Raw genomic sequence first — 16,491 nt, forward strand, 5'->3', positions numbered from 1 at the left:
CTATTTCTTTGAGGGATATGGAGATTGAGGTGCTAGGGCTTTAAGTGTAAAAGATATACATCCAATTGTGTCTGACAACATGTCTCACTTGTGCATTAGTTTAAGTCAACTTCAAGATTTGTGCCTCTTGGTTTATGACCTATTTGGATTAAGGGAAGAGGGAGAGGGAGTAGAGTAGAATTAGCCAAAAATTAAGCTAATTTCCAACTAATTCTACTTTACTCCCCCTCCCTCTCCCTCAATCCAAATGGACCATTAGTTTCCACTAGTCTTTTTTTTTTTTCTTTTTTTTTTTTCATGTGCATTTAGGCATACTAGGCCATCAACATAATTAGTATTTTTAGTTCATTAGAACTTTCATCATAAAAACCCAAAATTGCAACATTAAAATAATAGTCTTCTTACAATGGAATATTTCATGAATTATGTTTTTTGTATTGAAGAGGGTAAAAATGTAGGTTGACGGATCTCCATGAAATGGGCCTGACGGATCCACGTCCAAGGGCCGATAGAGGGCAAGCCCAATTGTGCAAAGGTTTGTTATGGACAGATCCTGCATAAACAGATGCAACAGGAACGGATCAAGCACCCACGTGGCAATCCGAAACCCTAAATGGAAATACTTGCGACACACACTTAACCACCACAGGATCCCAAGGCAAATAGGAACCCTAGCACAAAGAGGATTCTGGAAGATACATGCATTAATGAATATTTTCTCTATAAGGAAATGTTTTGTCCATCACGTTTGGGACTATTCAAGAGGATTCCTATAAGGAAAAGACTTCTAAACCAAGGAGGAGAGGTCAACCTTCTACTACTATAAAAGCTCCAATACCCTCACAAATCAAGGTACACATAATTGACCCTTTTCTAGCACTCTAGAGTTGTGAGAATAGCACTAACTTGACCTTCGGGGGGTATTTGGCTGGCACCACACTAGTGCTCTCTGTTAGGTCTTCTCTTTTTGCTGCGCAAGTATCGTTACGAGCGTGCAAAGATCATGTAGCTCACTGGTGATATTTACGGCATCATCAGTTGGCGCTGTCTGTGTGAAACAAAGCGCAAGACTTATAAGCCATAACAAATGCTTCCCGGACTAAGAGTTGCATGGTTTTTACTCGCTCGATGGCGACAACCACCAATAACATTCAGGGAGACGAGCCACGCCCGACCGCTCTTGAGAGACAAGTACAGACCCTAACCGCAGCCGTGGAGCGCCTCATTAGACAAAACCAAACCCTAGAAGAGCAGTTGCGACAGAAGAACGCGGCGATGGGAAACCAAAAGGAACATCAAGAAGGTGCCAATGCTGATCATAGGAACCAGGAGGGACCGGAGGGAAGCAACGCCCTAAATAAACCAGATGTGAGCTAGCCATTCATCGCTGATACGGCCCCGCCCTACATCGTCGAGGAGATGCAGATGATGAAAGAACAAATGGAATGCATGATGAGTGCACTCAAGGGAAGAGTCTCTAGTGATCTCGATGACTTGGTCCACCAAACCGATTCACCCTTCACCACATCCATCAATTCCTTTCCCCTACTGCCAAAGTTTCGAATGCCACAGGTGGAGAACTATGACGGAAATAAGGACCCTTTGGATCACTTGGAGTCTTTCAAGACCCTGATGCACCTCCAGGGGATACCAGACGAGATCATGTGTAAGGCCTTCCCTACCACGCTGAAGGGCCCCGCAAGGATATGGTTCAGCAGGCTGACACCTAACTTCATCAACTCTTTCAAGGAGCTAAGCGCCCAATTTGCATCGCACTTCATTGGGGGACACAGGTATAAAAAGTCTACGGCATGTCTGATGAACATAAAGCATAGGAAGGACGAGACGCTGAAGTCCTACATAACTCGATTCAACAAGAAGGCCTTCTCAATCGACGAAGCGGACAACAAAATACTCGTAGCAGCATTCACTAATGAGTTACGGAAGGGTAAGTTCTTATTTTCTCTATATAAGAACGATCCAAAGACCATGTCGGATGTGCTTTACAGGGCCACCAAATATATGAACACGGAAGACACACACTACTAGCCCGCGAAGAGAAAGAGGGAAAGACAGGAGGACACACGGCAGAATAGGGGGCGTAAGATGGCTAGGACCGGAGAACGACGGGATGATAGACGCTCTAAACCCCCTATTGGGAGGTTCACCAACTTCACCCCATTAACTGCCCCAATAGATCAGGTCTTAATGCAGATTAAAGACGAAGGAACCCCAACGTTCCCCGGCAAGCTGAAGGGAGATCCCAGTAAGAGGCCAAGGGACAAGTACTGCCGCTTCCATCAAGACCACGGGCACGACATAGCTGACTACTACGATATGAAACAGCAGATAGAGGCTCTTATAAGACAGGGGAAGCTACAGAGGTTCATTAGTAAGGAGAGAACAGATCCACCTTAAGAGTAGGCCCTACAATGGGAGAATGAACGCCCAAGGCCGCCCATTGGAGACATAAGGATGATCGTAGGGGGCACAGCAACTTCTAGGTCATCCAAAAAAGCCCGGAAGACCTACTTGAGAATGGTCCAGAATGTCCAGCTTACGGGCGCCGTACCCAAGATGGCACGGATCGATAACCCCGCTATTGGATTCTCGGAAGAATATGCTCGAAGGCTACACCACCCACATGACGACGCGCTTGTTGTCAGCCTGCAAGTAGGAGACTACAACATGCATCGGGTTCTGGTCGACAACGGCAGTTCGGCAGACATCCTGTATTACCCGGCTTTTCAACAGATGAGGATTAATAGAGAACAATTGGTCCCGGTAAATGCCCCTCTCGTTGGTTTTGGAGGGACGAGAGTGTTCCCTATTGGTGCCGTCACATTGTTAATAACGATAGGTGATTACCCCCAGCAAATCACAAAGGATGTAACATTCCTAGTGGTCGACTGCTCGTCCGTTTACAACGCCATTCTCGGACGATCCACCCTCAACTCGTGGAAGGTTGTAATTTCAACCTACCATTTAATGATCAAATTCCCTACAGATTATGGAGTAGGAGAACTGCGCGGGAATCAGGTGGCAGCGCGAGAATGCTATATTGCTATGTTAGAGATAGACGATCATTAGCAAACAATGTGCATAGGAGAACAATGGGCAGTAGCGGAGCCGGTTGAAGAATTAGAAGAAGTGATCCTTGATGACTCAAGGCCAGAACGGACAACTAGAGTGGGTACATTGGCAAGTTGGCCGGTACGCCAAGCGCTCACGGCATTCCTAAGAGACAATCAAGACGTGTTCGCCTGGAGTCACGAGGACATGATAGGAATCGACCCCACAATCATAGTTCACAGGTTGAATGTATCGCCTTCGTTTTCCCCAATCCAGTAGAAGAAACGAGTATTCGCTCAGGAGCAGGACAAAGCCATTGTCGAGGAAGTCCGAAAGTTGCTTGAAGCAGATTTCATTCGAGAAGTGTACTACCCCGATTGGTTGGCAAATGTGGCCATGGTTAAAAAGGCCAATGGAAAATGGAGGATGTGCATAGATTTCACGGACCTCAATAAGGCCTACCCTAAGGACAACTATCCACTCCCACGGATAGATATTTTGGTAGACTCAATCGCAAGACACCAACTTTTGAGCTTCATAGACGCTTTCTCGAGCTATAACCAGATCAAAATGGAAGAAGCCGATTAAGAGAAGACCTCTTTTGTTACCAGCCAGGGACTATTCTGCTACAAGGTGATGCCATTCGGACTCAAAAATGCTGGGGCGACATACTAGAAATTAATGAACAAGATGTTCGCGCACCAGATAGGGAGGAACATACAAGTTTATGTTGATGACATGCTAGTGAAGAGCCTGCACGAAGATGATCACCTAGACGACCTCCGGGAGACCTTTGACACCCTCCGGTTATATAACATGAAGCTGAATCCAAATAAGTGTGCGTTCGGAGTGACGGTGGGGAAATTCTTGGGTTTCATGGTATCCCAAAGAGGTATAGAGGTTAACCCAGAGAAGATACGGGCCATAATCGAGTTAGAACCGCCGAGGATGGTCAAGGAGGTGCAAAGTTTGAATGGAAAAATCGCAACCCTGAACAGGTTCGTCTCGAAAGTAACAGACAAATGTCTACCTTTCTTCTGCACTCTGAGAAAATCGTTTGAGTGGATGGACGAATGCCAGATGGCGTTTGAAAACTTAAAGACATATCTTTCATCTCCCCCGTTGCTCAGTTCATCCAAGCCAGGAGAAGAACTCTACTTATACTTAGCTGTTTCACAAGCCTCTATTAGCACAACTTTGGTGAGAGAGGAAGATGGATCTCAAAGACCAATCCACTTTACAAGTCGAGCGCTCCGAGGAGCAGAAGAGAGGTACCCTCAGATGGAGAAGTTGGTCTTCCAATTGATAACCGCAGCGCGAAAACTCAAGCCGTACTTCCAAGCACATACCACCGTTGTCTTGACGGATAAGCCCCTGAGAAGAGCCATGAGTAGCCCCGAGGCTGCAGGACGGATGGCTTTGTGGGCAATGGAGCTTAGCGAGTTTGATATACAGTACCATCTGCGAACAGCTATAAAAGGGCAAGTAGTGGCTGACTTCACCGTCGAATTCACCCTCGAGGACGGCCAGGGGGCAGAGGAGATGCGACAGTGGAATATTTATACGGACGGATCGTCCAATAGACGAGCAAGAGGGGCCGGTGTGGTTATCCAAACCCCGGAAGGGAATAAGATTGAGTGCATGATCGGACTGGATTTCCCCACAACCAACAACAAGGCCGAATATGAAGCCTTGGTGGCGAGGCTAGACCTCACAAAGGCTACAGGTGCTGAAAATGTGGTCGTACATTGCGACTCACAAGTAGTAACAAGTCAGATTAATAGGGGCTACGAGTGTAAGAATGAAAGGATGAAGAGGTATCTAGAAGAGATGAAGAATCGAATCGGCAGCCTCGAGGTCAGATTTGTTCAAATCCCAAGGGGGGAAAACGAATGTGCCGACCGTCTAGCAAAAGCGGCCTCGGTAGAATTTATGCTTTTCCCCAAACAAGTGTTGTCATTTGTTCAAGTCTCCTCACTTATTGATGACGGAACAAATGTGTAGGAAGTAGATTCTGAAAGCAATTGGACTACGCCATTGATATCATACCTAAAGACTGGCATGTTACCAGACGGGAATGACGCTGCTAGGAAGTTGAAGGTCCAAGCATCACGATTTGTGCTGATAAAAGATGTCTTATACAAAATAGGATTCTCTCAACCGTACCTGAGGTGTTTAAGCCACGAGGAAGCAGATTACGTAATGAGAGAAGTCCACGAGGGTATCTACGGAAACCACTCAGGGGCACGGTCATGAGTGCACAAGTTGATCTGAGCAGGATACTATTAGCCTACAATGCTGAAGGACGCATAAACTTATGTCAAGGCCTGCAACAAGTGTCAAAAGTTCAGTAATCTCATCAGGCAACCGTCCGAAGAGCTAACCCCCATGACGGCCCCTTAGCCCTTCGCTCAATGGGAACTAGATATCATGGGCCCCTTCCCGACAGCAGTTAGGCAGCTAAAGTTTCTGGTGGTTGGTATCGACTACTTCACTAAGTGGGTGGAAGCAGAAGCCTTAGCCACTATCACGGAGAAAAACATTAGAAGTTTTGTTTGGAGGAATATCATCTACAGGTACGGGATACCCAGAGTACTTGTCTCCGACAATGGAAAGCAATTTGACAACAACGCATTCAGGGACTTTTGTTCGGAGCTAGGTATCAAGAATCACTACTCGTCACCTGCACACCCACAAGCCAATGGGCAAGTTGAAGTCATGAACCGATCCTTGCTCAAGATCATCAAGACCCGGCTCGAGGGAGTAAAGGGTATATAGCCGGACGAGCTACCAAGCGTTCTATGGGCGTACCGAACTACAACAAGAACACCTACTAGAGAAACGCCGTTCCGATTAGCATACGAAAGTGACGTTGTCATACCAGCAGAAGTAGGGCTCACAAGCTATCGGGTGGAGAACTACAACGAGAATAAGAACGAAGAGGCCATACGCCTTCAACTCCACTTGGTGGACGAAGTTCGGGCGACAGCAAAGCAAAGGTTGGTGTGGTATCAGAATCTCATGGCGAAACACTACAACTCGAAGGTCAGGCATAGAGACTTTCAAGTTGGAGATCTTGTACTACGGAAGGTAATGGGTGCTACTAGAGATCCTTTGCAAGGAAAGTTCGGCCCTAACTGGGAAAGACCCTACAGGATCACATCATGGCAGAGGAAGGGCACCTACCACCTCGAGACGTTGGACGGGCGAAAGCCTCAACACCCATGGAACACGGAGCACCTACAGAAATACTACCGTTAGAGATAATATGAAGAGCAACGACATTTTTTCCCAGTTTATTTAATCTTACTACAGTTAGTAGTTTTACTTAGACAATTTTTTGCTACAATACTTTAAGTATCTTTTTAAGCCCAAGGGGACAGGTACTTTTCTACAAATGCATGTTTTTTTTTTAAGAAGAATATTCAGACACATCTATGTTTTTTCTACCTAAATTCTAAAGTCCACAAACTGGACGGATCATCCCAAGATGATGAAAATTCTAAGTCCAAAAAGTGGACGGATATAAACTAAAATCCACAAACTGGACGGATCATCCCAGGAAGATGAAAATTCTTAGTCCAAAAAGTGGACGGGTATAAATCGAAGTCCATAAAGTGGACGGTTCATCCACAAATGTTGAAAATTGTATAAATCCACGAAGTGGACGGTTCATCCATGAATGATGAAAATACTACCTAGTCCATAAAGTGGATGGTTCATCCATAAAGGATATAAATTCTATTCAAGTCCATAAAATGGACGGATCGTCTAAAAAGATCAAAATTTTAGTCCATTTAGTGGACGGACCATCCTTGAATGTTAAGCCTATAAGGTGAACGGTCCATCCAGGAGGACAGAAATTTTTATAAGGTGGACGGATCGTCCATTAAGGATGAAAGTCTAACCAAGTCCATAATGAGGACGGTCCCTCTAGACATTAAGACGGACGCAACTTAAATTCCAAAACATAATGTGGACGGACACATTTTGGAAGACGGGTTTTTAACTCAATGGCCATAAAATTAAAGGCCTTTAAAGCATATAGTGAATAAAAAACAGACCCACTACATTCATGGCGACTATGAAAACAAGCAATTAAACCAAAGTAGGCAGATAAAAATAGAAAACCCTTGAAGGGAAATTGTTATACATAATGACGGATAAAATTAAAGGATTGTTCTCCCAACTTATAAAAAATAAAAAAATAATAAAAAAGAAAAAAGAAAAAACCACTACTCCTGAGGGTCTGCATCCTTCTCCTGACGGGTGTCATCAACTACAAGTTGGACTTGATCTCGAGCATTCTGTGCCTGTGTTGAGTCTCCGTCGACTTGAGTTGCATCCTCAGCAAAAAGATCCTCAGTGTTCTCTAAGGAGACGGGCATGACGGAGGTTTGAGCTTGATTTTCAACTTTAATGTTTGACACATCCAGGTCAAGATAGGCCTTCTTAATCTGATAGAGAGCATTGTCAAAACCCTGCATATAAGAGTCTCCAAGCTCAGACAGCAAGGCGTCGAAGTCGCGGTACTCACGTATCGCCACCTCCTTAGCCTAACAGAGCTGATCCTTCAGGTCCCGGACCTTTTTGCCCTTGTCCTCAAGGGCCTTCTTCACCTCCTCCGTGCTCTGCTCAAGCTCCTTCCTCACCTTCTCTAAGAGATCAAACTTCTTCTCCATTGTGGACTTCCAGTTTTTAAGCTGACTTAGTTCATCCTCCGTCAGCTCTGCCTTTGCCCGCACACGGTCCAAGGCCATCTCACGGCTAAGACACCGTCCCATCAGCCCTTTCATCATAATCATAGCCTGAAACACAAAAAAAAGGGGGTTAGATGGAAAGCCAAGTGGAATGGACGGACGAAAAACCGACAGGCAAGATTGCCTAAGCGATTGCAAAGAGTCCCGTCTCCCCCATTGCTTCTATGGAGTGATTGCCTAAGTCCTCATAATCCTCCGACGTTATGATGGACGAAAGCTGCTCCAAGGTATATTTTGAGTCTTCGCGGAGGAGGACGGGCGGCTTCTCTTAACTGGTGGACGGAGCCTTCATAGGGCCTTTGCCAACCCCATGCTTCACTGGGGTAACCGTCTTTGCACCCTCAGCCATTAGCCCTACAACGGGCTCCAAAGGGACCTTGGACTTCTTGGGAGGACAGTTCCCTTTGGACAGCTGCTTCCTTTTTGTGGACGGGTTGCCTGAGCCCGTCCCCTTAGAAGCCACATCGCTGGACTCCTTTTTCTTGGCAACCTATGCCTTAATCATTACTCTTCTCTTAGCATCGTCCATTTCTGTAAAGGTGGACGGATGAAGTTAATTACTAAGATAAAAATGAAAACCGTTCAAATAGAATGAGGACGACGGACTTACGTCTGCGAATTTTGGCGTCATATTTGATGGCTGCCGACGATGGTTCAGGTCCATCACAATACCAATGGATGGTATCAAGTGTAACTAATTTTGCCCAAGTCCTTTCCTCCGACTTGGTCTTGGCAAAAATTCTCTCGAGAAAGTTGAACTCCTCAAGTTCGACTTATGGACGCCATCTAACTGCAAGGAAGTAGACGGTTAAAAGTGTTAAAAATTATAATAAAACTGAACGGTTGTAAAGAGTTCACAAACTAAGACGGGAGCATACTAGACAGATGCAGTATGCCCCAAGTCGTGTCGACGGGCATGTGTTCCATGTCCCCTGGATGACGCATCCACTCATCACCCTCTAGGAAGAAATAACAGCTCTTCCAATCCCTATTAGAATCTGGGGTTTCAAATATAACCTTTAACAACGGACTCCTAGGCACAAAACTGTACATCTTCCTTGATTTGTCTATTTCATTTGGATGGTAGCAGTGAAGGAACTCCCACACTGTCAGCCTCCTAACACCGTTTGACATAGCACCATACAGGACCTCCAATGCTATGAAGACCCTCCAGGCGTTTGGGGATACTTGGTTGACAGATAGGCCAAGGTATTTGAGAAGCTCATGGTGAAGGGGGCTTAGTGGAAACCTAAGTCCTGCCTTCAGCATCTGTTCATACACCTCGACACCTTCTACTCCTTCATAGTAGCATTTCTCTGACTTATAGGGCAAACGGAGGAGGATGTTATCTGGAATTTGGAAATTGGCCCTAAGAGTGTTGAAGTGTTTCTCCTTGATGGTGGACCTAAAATTATTCACCGTCCATTCCGGTAACATGATAAACTCCCTAAGTCCATCAACACCTATGACAGATTTTATTGGTTGTTCCTCGCCATCATCAGAAACCTCCTCTGGTTCAGCCATCTCCATATCCTCATTTGTTGAGGATGAGGAAGAGGTGGACGGACTCCTCTCTTCGCTTGGACTCTCTTGGTCTTTGTGACCTAACGGGTATACTTTCTCATAATCCGCCCCGTCATGGACAACTGACTGGTTACTTAACGCACTAGACATTGCCTACACGTGACAACAAAACCTAAGACTTTAACAAGTCTAAAAGGGGTGACGGCTATATAAAGTCTAGGAAAATAAAAAGAGTATGTCCGAGGATAAGAGAGACTTGTGAAAAAGAGAGTACTTACCAAGTTAGCGAGTGAACGGAAGAAGGTCGTTGATGACGGATACTGAAACTGAACGGAGTGTTCTCTGACAAGGATGACGGAAGTGCTCTGACAGTGCGTTTTAGCAAAAAGTAGAGAAATGAGAGGAGAAGGAGTGTGATATATATAGAAGAAGTGCATGGAAGACGAAGCGACGCTTCGATCCGAGATAAAATCCAATGGGAGAGCGACACATGTCATGCGTCATAAATGGCTTCCGGACAACTTGTCAGGGGTTGGCACAGTTCACGGCATCTGTATTGAAACCATCGACCCATAGGCCTTTGAACCATCATCCCCTGAATCTTGAACCGTCACCCCACGAGTCCTTCCACTCAAAGATGACGAACCCATGGGGTGAGGGGGCAACTAAAGAGGGTAAAAATCTAGGTTGATCTCCATGAAGTGGGCCTGACAGATCTACGTCCAAGAGCCGATAGAGGACGAGCCCAATTGTGCAAAGGTTTGTTATGGACAGATCCTATATAAACAGATGCAACAGGAATGGATCAAGCACCCACGTGGTAGCCTGAAACACTAGATGGAAATACTTGCGACACAAACTTAACCACCACAGGATCCCAAGGCAAATAGGAACCCTAGCACAAAGAGGATTCTGGAAGATACGCGAATTAATGAATATTTTCTCTATAAGGAAATGTTTTGTCCATCACGTTTGGGACTATTCAAGAGGATTCCTATAAGGAAAAGACTTCTACACCAAGGAGGAGAGGTTAACCTTCTACTACTATAAAAGCCCCAATACCCTCACAAATCAAGGTACACATAATTGACCCTTTTCTAGCACTCTAGAATTGTGAGAATAGCTCTAACTTGACATTTGGAGGGTATTCGGCCGGCACCACACCAGTGCTCTCTGTTAGGTCTTCTCTCTTTACTGCGCAGGTATCGTTACAGTGTGCGAAGATTGTGTAGCTCACTGGTGATATTTACGGCATCATCATATATTAATATACGTTTGCAAAGAAAAATTAAATAATAGAGAAAATTATAAATTTAATAACATTAAACATTAAGGGATAAGACCATTACTAAGTGAGAGATAGAGGGAGGGAAAAAATTCTTTGGAAAATATTAGTACTATTTTTTTAAATCTCTTTAAGTAGGTTTTTCGTGCGTAGCATGAGTTAAGTACTAGTTAAATAATGATAAAAGTGAGTGCTTAATGAAATTGTTTTAAATAGTAATGTGATCAAATTTTATTATAACTATTGTCACATTGATCACATCGATAAAAGTGAGTGCTTAATATTACATTGATGAGTAATTGTTTTTAATAGTTATAATAAAATTTGATCACATTACTTCCATTCCATTATGATTTTTTTTTTCATAAGTAATAATGATTATATTATGTAGAAAACTAAGGATAGTCCCGGTCCATCTCAATCTTTAGAAGAGAAACCTAGGGTAGAAGAGATGAGATGAAAATAGGCCCATTTTAGTTATTATATGCAGCCCAATGAACCAAGTTGTGAGGCAAAAAATTCACATTTCTAAAAACAATAGATAAATTCCAAACAAGTTAGGGAACTTAGTACCGTCTTTAGCTCAAAGAGGAAATTGACTAGGAATTAGGGATGAGGTGAATGTGTGAGAGGGTGGGAAGATGTTAGAATGTGCAAACACAACCTCACCAAATTAATTTCCCATACCATCAATGACAATGAAATGGGATTTGATAGCAGTGTCAAAATTACATTTTGATCCCGCCGATTTGGGGTGGAATCCATTTCATGGGCGACAAATGATTGAGCAGACTAAGCAATTTTTGTTCTTTATCAAAGACCCTAATAGATCTTTTTTCAAGGGTATATGAATTTGGATCATTATATCTTTATTTCACAACAAGAAATTTTAATTATTGAGATAACTTGAACTACTAAGGATGTGTATTAACTAAGAAATTCTCCTTCAACCTGAATACATGAACAAGTTAAGTCTGAGTATTAAAAGTTAGGATTGTTAATTTTTTTAACATAGGTCAAGTTCATTTCCTAATTAGATTACGTGTCCATACTTTATCCATTTTCTTTTCAAACAAACTCAAACTTGTTCATAAACGACTTGATTAACTAATTCTTTTACCATATATAGTAAATATTAGGACTAAAATTTTCATCCCTTCACAAATATATGCTAATAATTAATAATAAGTAAATTATATATAACATTTATTATTTGAGTTAGATTGAATAATTTAAGTTTAGGAACTTATATACAAACTTAAGCATTTTGTTCATATAAATATATAATGATATATCGAGCCTTATATTCACAAGCTAGTTCAGGAGCCCATTTTTATGTTTAAACTCTGATTGGTTAATAGTCGATTTTAAACTTAAGATTAAATTTGACTTAGGTTTAAATTTGACTTATTTATTAAAATAAATGAAGAAAGACATGTTTTCTTGAGCTAAATTAAGGCCAGGAAACCTTTTCATACAAAAAAAACTTACAAAGTTATAATCTAATATCCATAATCATAAGTGAAATCAGATACACCAACCATTGCAGAAAGAACTTGGGATACAATGTAAATAGCTCCCCCAAAGACGGTTAGGATGAGAATTGCTGAAATGGGATTCTTCAGCAACTCGAATATAGGCTGAAAGATTGTGTAAATAGCACCTGTACTGACTGTGAGAGCGTATAGACCATATCTTCTCACATTTTCCCAAAACTCTTCCACCAGAGGCCCTTCTGGACCCAGAGCCAAAGCTTTCTGGTCATCCATTCCCATAAGAAACAGCATCAGTCCTAGAGAAACAGCTCCTAATATAACAAACCTTGAATACCCATTAGAGTAAACTTGAAGAAGGTCCTCCTTCAAGGGAGTTTGGCATTTGGGAACGAGTTCTAAGACTAAGGGCTTGCTTATGTGATTGGATTTTGTAGGAAAAACTAGATTTTGTCTTCGGATGGTAGTATTTTTTGAAAGTGGAACAGATGTGGGAAGATCTTTAATGTGTTTTGGATATGATGTGGTTTTGATGGGTGCGAGAAATGGAGGATTTGAAGTTGAATCGGTGAAAGTGGTGCAACGAAGTAGATTGAACTGGGATCTCAAGAGAAAGGTCTTCATTTTCTTGAACGTTATCTATGTTACCGAGACTGTCTAAAGTGGTAAAGTGATATGAATGGGCAAGAAGATGTACACAATGCTATCTTATCTTCTAGACTCTAGAGCCCATCTAATTTGGTGTCCCACGAGTGATAAAGATATATACGTAATTCAAAAAAAAAAAAAAAAGATATATACGTAACCTTTTCAATTAAGAAAAAAAAAAGAAAAAAAATTGGTAACCTGCACAGTTGTGATAATAATAATAGCAGGAAGAATAAGCAGAAATTTAAATAAATAAATAAAAAGCCTAAAATTATACCACATAGATTAGGTCCATTTTTTCCCAATTAAAATAATAAATTTATGGAAAATTTTCTAATTTGAAGCTTCTATTCATCTCAATTTTTCATTTTTGTTATTTTGAGTTGTAATAGTCTAATAGAGTAGAGAAATGCAATAAATCGTTGAAAAAAATTAATTATCAGAAAATCAAAATTGGTTACTTAGGTGAAGCATAAAGAGTTATCAACAATTTATAGTTTTTCTTTGTTTTGTTACTACCCATAAAAACAAAGATGGACATGAACTTTAAATTGAAATGGTTTCATGAGTTTGAAACTTTATGATGAAACAAGTTATAAACTCCAGTCTTTTTTGTATAATTTCTCCTAACAACAACAACAATAATAATAAGGATAAAGTTTTGCAACATATTTAGTTGTAGCCTAAGGCTACAACTTTGCTTGATCGCTTTTTATTAGATTGTAAATTTTGATAAATCCACCATTGGATTACAATTTCTTCTTAGGTTACAACTTTGCTCAATATCCATTTATTGGATGTGAATTTTGATAAATCCACAATTAGATTACATTTTTTTTTTATATTTTCCATGCTTGCAAAATTTCAAGAAAACAAAAATTAATAACTATGTCAACAATCAAATGTTTAAATTTCAAATTTTTGTAATCTAAAATTATGCTAAAAAAGTAAATTTATAGATCAAATAGTAAATAATATCTGATTTGCAAAAAATTTGATATGTGTGTTAAGAACATAAAAAACATGTAATTCAATGAAGATTTTCAAAATATATAGTTATGTTTATTTTTTTAGTAGGAGATGTAATCTTAGGTTACAATCAAGTTTGTAGTCAAATTTTGTCCTAATAATAATAATATGGTAGGCAAGTGGGATTGGTCTTATGTCTTCCTTCCTCTCAATGACTCAACGACAAATTTTTAACTACAAAGACCATTGTTCGAGTAAATTGGAAGAAGCCACCTTCGAGTTGGATCACTCTCAATATTGATCGATCAGCCACAGGTAACCCAAGGAGGGCAAGAGGTGGAGGTCTACTATGAAATAGTAAAGGAGAATAGATTCGAGGCTTCTCTAAAGGCTCAAGCATATTAACTAAATGTACAACTAAGTTTTGAGCTTTGAAAGATGGTCTCAATCTTGCTTCAAATCTAGAAATTAAAAAAAGAAAAATCTTATTATAGAATTAATGCTTTAATTGCTGCCCAACTTATGAAGAGTTCCACTACTAACTAGTTCTTGGAACCATTGCTTAATGATTGTAGGAACCTATTGAAAGCAATTCTTAGGACTCACATTAAGCAAGTGTACAAAGAGGCCAATCATTGTGTTGATGCACTAGCTAAGTTGGGCTATAATCTAGATTCAACTTTTGTGCTTTTTGACTACCCACTATTTGTGGTGAAGAAATTGCTTGCCCTTGATAGGACGGCTAACATATATAATAGAATCATTTATAATTTTGATTAGTCTAATATATTAGCCCCTTTCAACTAAAAAAAAGGTTTATCTTGTGTTGAGGTCCAAAATGTGACAAGGAAGTCCAGCCCATGAAGACAAGGAAGGACCATGAGCCTTAACAAGAGAAAGCCTAGTTTGTAAAGATAAAAAGGGCTATGAAGGCCCAAAGGCCCAGCAAGTGAAGAAAAATCAAAGAAGTGTGGAAAGGAAGAGAACCCAAGCTTGGGCTATGAACAGGTCCTCCACCCCCAAGAAGTAAGTCCCTTGGGAAAAATTTGAAAATGTTGAGTAGGACGTGGACGACCTAAAGGACGGTTTGGAAATGAGCCATGCGTATTCTCGAAGAAGGGAGATTAAGGGAAGAAGCCGTTGGAAGTCCAGTCAAAATCAAGCTCCTATGAGGTAGGAAGAAATGATAGGGACAAGTGATGGCTTTAGGATCAAGACCCAATGAAGGAACCGAGGGACCTCGGGCAAGGCAGAGGACATGCTGTCAAAGGCTTTCCGAGTCCACTCATTGCAAGGGGGAATCTATCCCATTTCTGGGAAAAGACCAAACCAAGAAGAGTCAACATCAAGGTTCCAAGACCTTTGAAATGTCCTTTTAAAACCTTGAGAGAAGATCATGGAACGTTGATCTTCAAAGAGAATCTAGATTTTTCCTAAGGAAGAAATAAGAAAAAGAACAACCACCCAATGTTTCAAAAAAATGAGACTAGCTCTAGTACCTAGAAAACGAAGGGAGAGAACAATAATTTGAAAGCCCTCCAAGAGTAGTATAAAAAAGGGGGAAGCAAAGAAGACAAGGGAATCATTTTATGCACAAGAGACCAAAAAATATACAAGAAGAGAATTTTAATCTTTAAGCCTAGTTCATTAAGCGAAGAGAGGCATTATAAAAGGTCTTATAGCAAAATATTCAAGGAGCCACTTGGATTCAAAGGACTCAAATTTCACAAGTCTTAAGAACCCAAAGGGGATTAGCCAAGTCTGTGATCTTTGCGGCTTATTGGACCTTGTGGAGTATCTTCACAGAGTAAGATCAAATGTACTCTAACACTTGACTTAATCAAATATAACTTTCTTGAAGCATTCATAATCATCATTGCTCATTTATATGTTGTGTACTTGTTGTTTCTATTGGTTTGTAATAACGGCCCAAATAGGGCGCAGTGAGCCAAGTCCAGTTCACCCAACATCTATCCATCCCTTTTTCAATGACCCAATGTCCCACATCAGCATTGGACCTAGGAACTGTCAAAAAAGGGACTCACATCTTGCTAATGTGCACTTAAGTCCTCTTGGGCTAGTTCCATGAACGTCACTCTAAAAGGAAGAAACAACAAGTACACAGCAAGTACTTGTGCACAAATTGGTTTGTAATAATGGCCCAAATAGGGCACGGTGAGCCAAGCCCAATTCACCCAACATCTATCCATTCCCTTTTTCAATGACCCAATGTCCCACATTAGCATTAGACCTAGGAACTGTCAAAAAAGGGACTCACATCTTGCTAATGTGCACTTGAGTCCTCTTGGGCTAGTTCCATGAACGTCACTCTAAGGACTAAAATAAACATTTTGCCGCTCAGATTGTGGATTTAGTTGGGGGATGAAAAAGTGAAAGGATAGAAGATATTTTAGTTTTCTCTTATAGTGTTTGGTTGGAGGTGAAAAATTAGAGAGATGGAAAACTCTTTTCTTTGGTCGATAAGAAAAATAAAATGATAGAAAATATTAATTGTATAAATTTACTCCTATGCCCCTAGTACTAAGAAAAAAATTAATAATATTTAAGGAAAAAAAAACGTGGGAGAATAAAAAAGACTGCTACATTGATCAATAAGGGAGGGTATATGTGTAATTTCCCATCAAACCCACTCCCACACCCATTTTATCCCAAATTTGGGAAGAAAACGATTTCACTCCAAATGGTGGAGAAAATACACCACGTATCCAGTGTATGTTTT

General features: G+C 41.1%; 2 protein-coding genes across 3 annotated transcripts; both read right to left on the reverse strand.

Moving 5' to 3' along the window:
- Positions 1-7,193: 7,193 nt before the first annotated feature.
- On the reverse strand, positions 7,194-10,849 carry LOC115989098. Of its 2 annotated transcripts, none has more exons than XM_031112761.1 (2): positions 8,443-10,849; positions 7,194-7,880 (listed from the first exon to the last, which is right to left on the reverse strand). In XM_031112761.1, the coding sequence occupies exon 1, from the start codon at positions 9,504-9,506 to the stop codon at positions 8,694-8,696; it is 813 nt and encodes a 270-aa protein (XP_030968621.1). In that variant the 5' UTR covers positions 9,507-10,849; the 3' UTR covers positions 7,194-7,880; positions 8,443-8,693. The 2 variants fall into 2 exon arrangements, with proteins under 2 accessions (XP_030968621.1, XP_030968620.1); XM_031112760.1 differs by having other exon boundaries at positions 7,194-8,363.
- A 1,212-nt stretch (positions 10,850-12,061) lies between these two features.
- Positions 12,062-12,864, reverse strand: LOC115991939. Its single transcript, XM_031115930.1, has one exon. The coding sequence runs from the start codon at positions 12,756-12,758 to the stop codon at positions 12,144-12,146; it is 615 nt and encodes a 204-aa protein (XP_030971790.1). The 5' UTR covers positions 12,759-12,864; the 3' UTR covers positions 12,062-12,143.
- Positions 12,865-16,491: the final 3,627 nt, after the last annotated feature.

The sequence above is a fragment of the Quercus lobata genome, chromosome 5 (assembly GCF_001633185.2).
Source record: "Quercus lobata isolate SW786 chromosome 5, ValleyOak3.0 Primary Assembly, whole genome shotgun sequence".
In the NCBI taxonomy this organism is placed as follows: domain Eukaryota; kingdom Viridiplantae; phylum Streptophyta; class Magnoliopsida; order Fagales; family Fagaceae; genus Quercus; species Quercus lobata.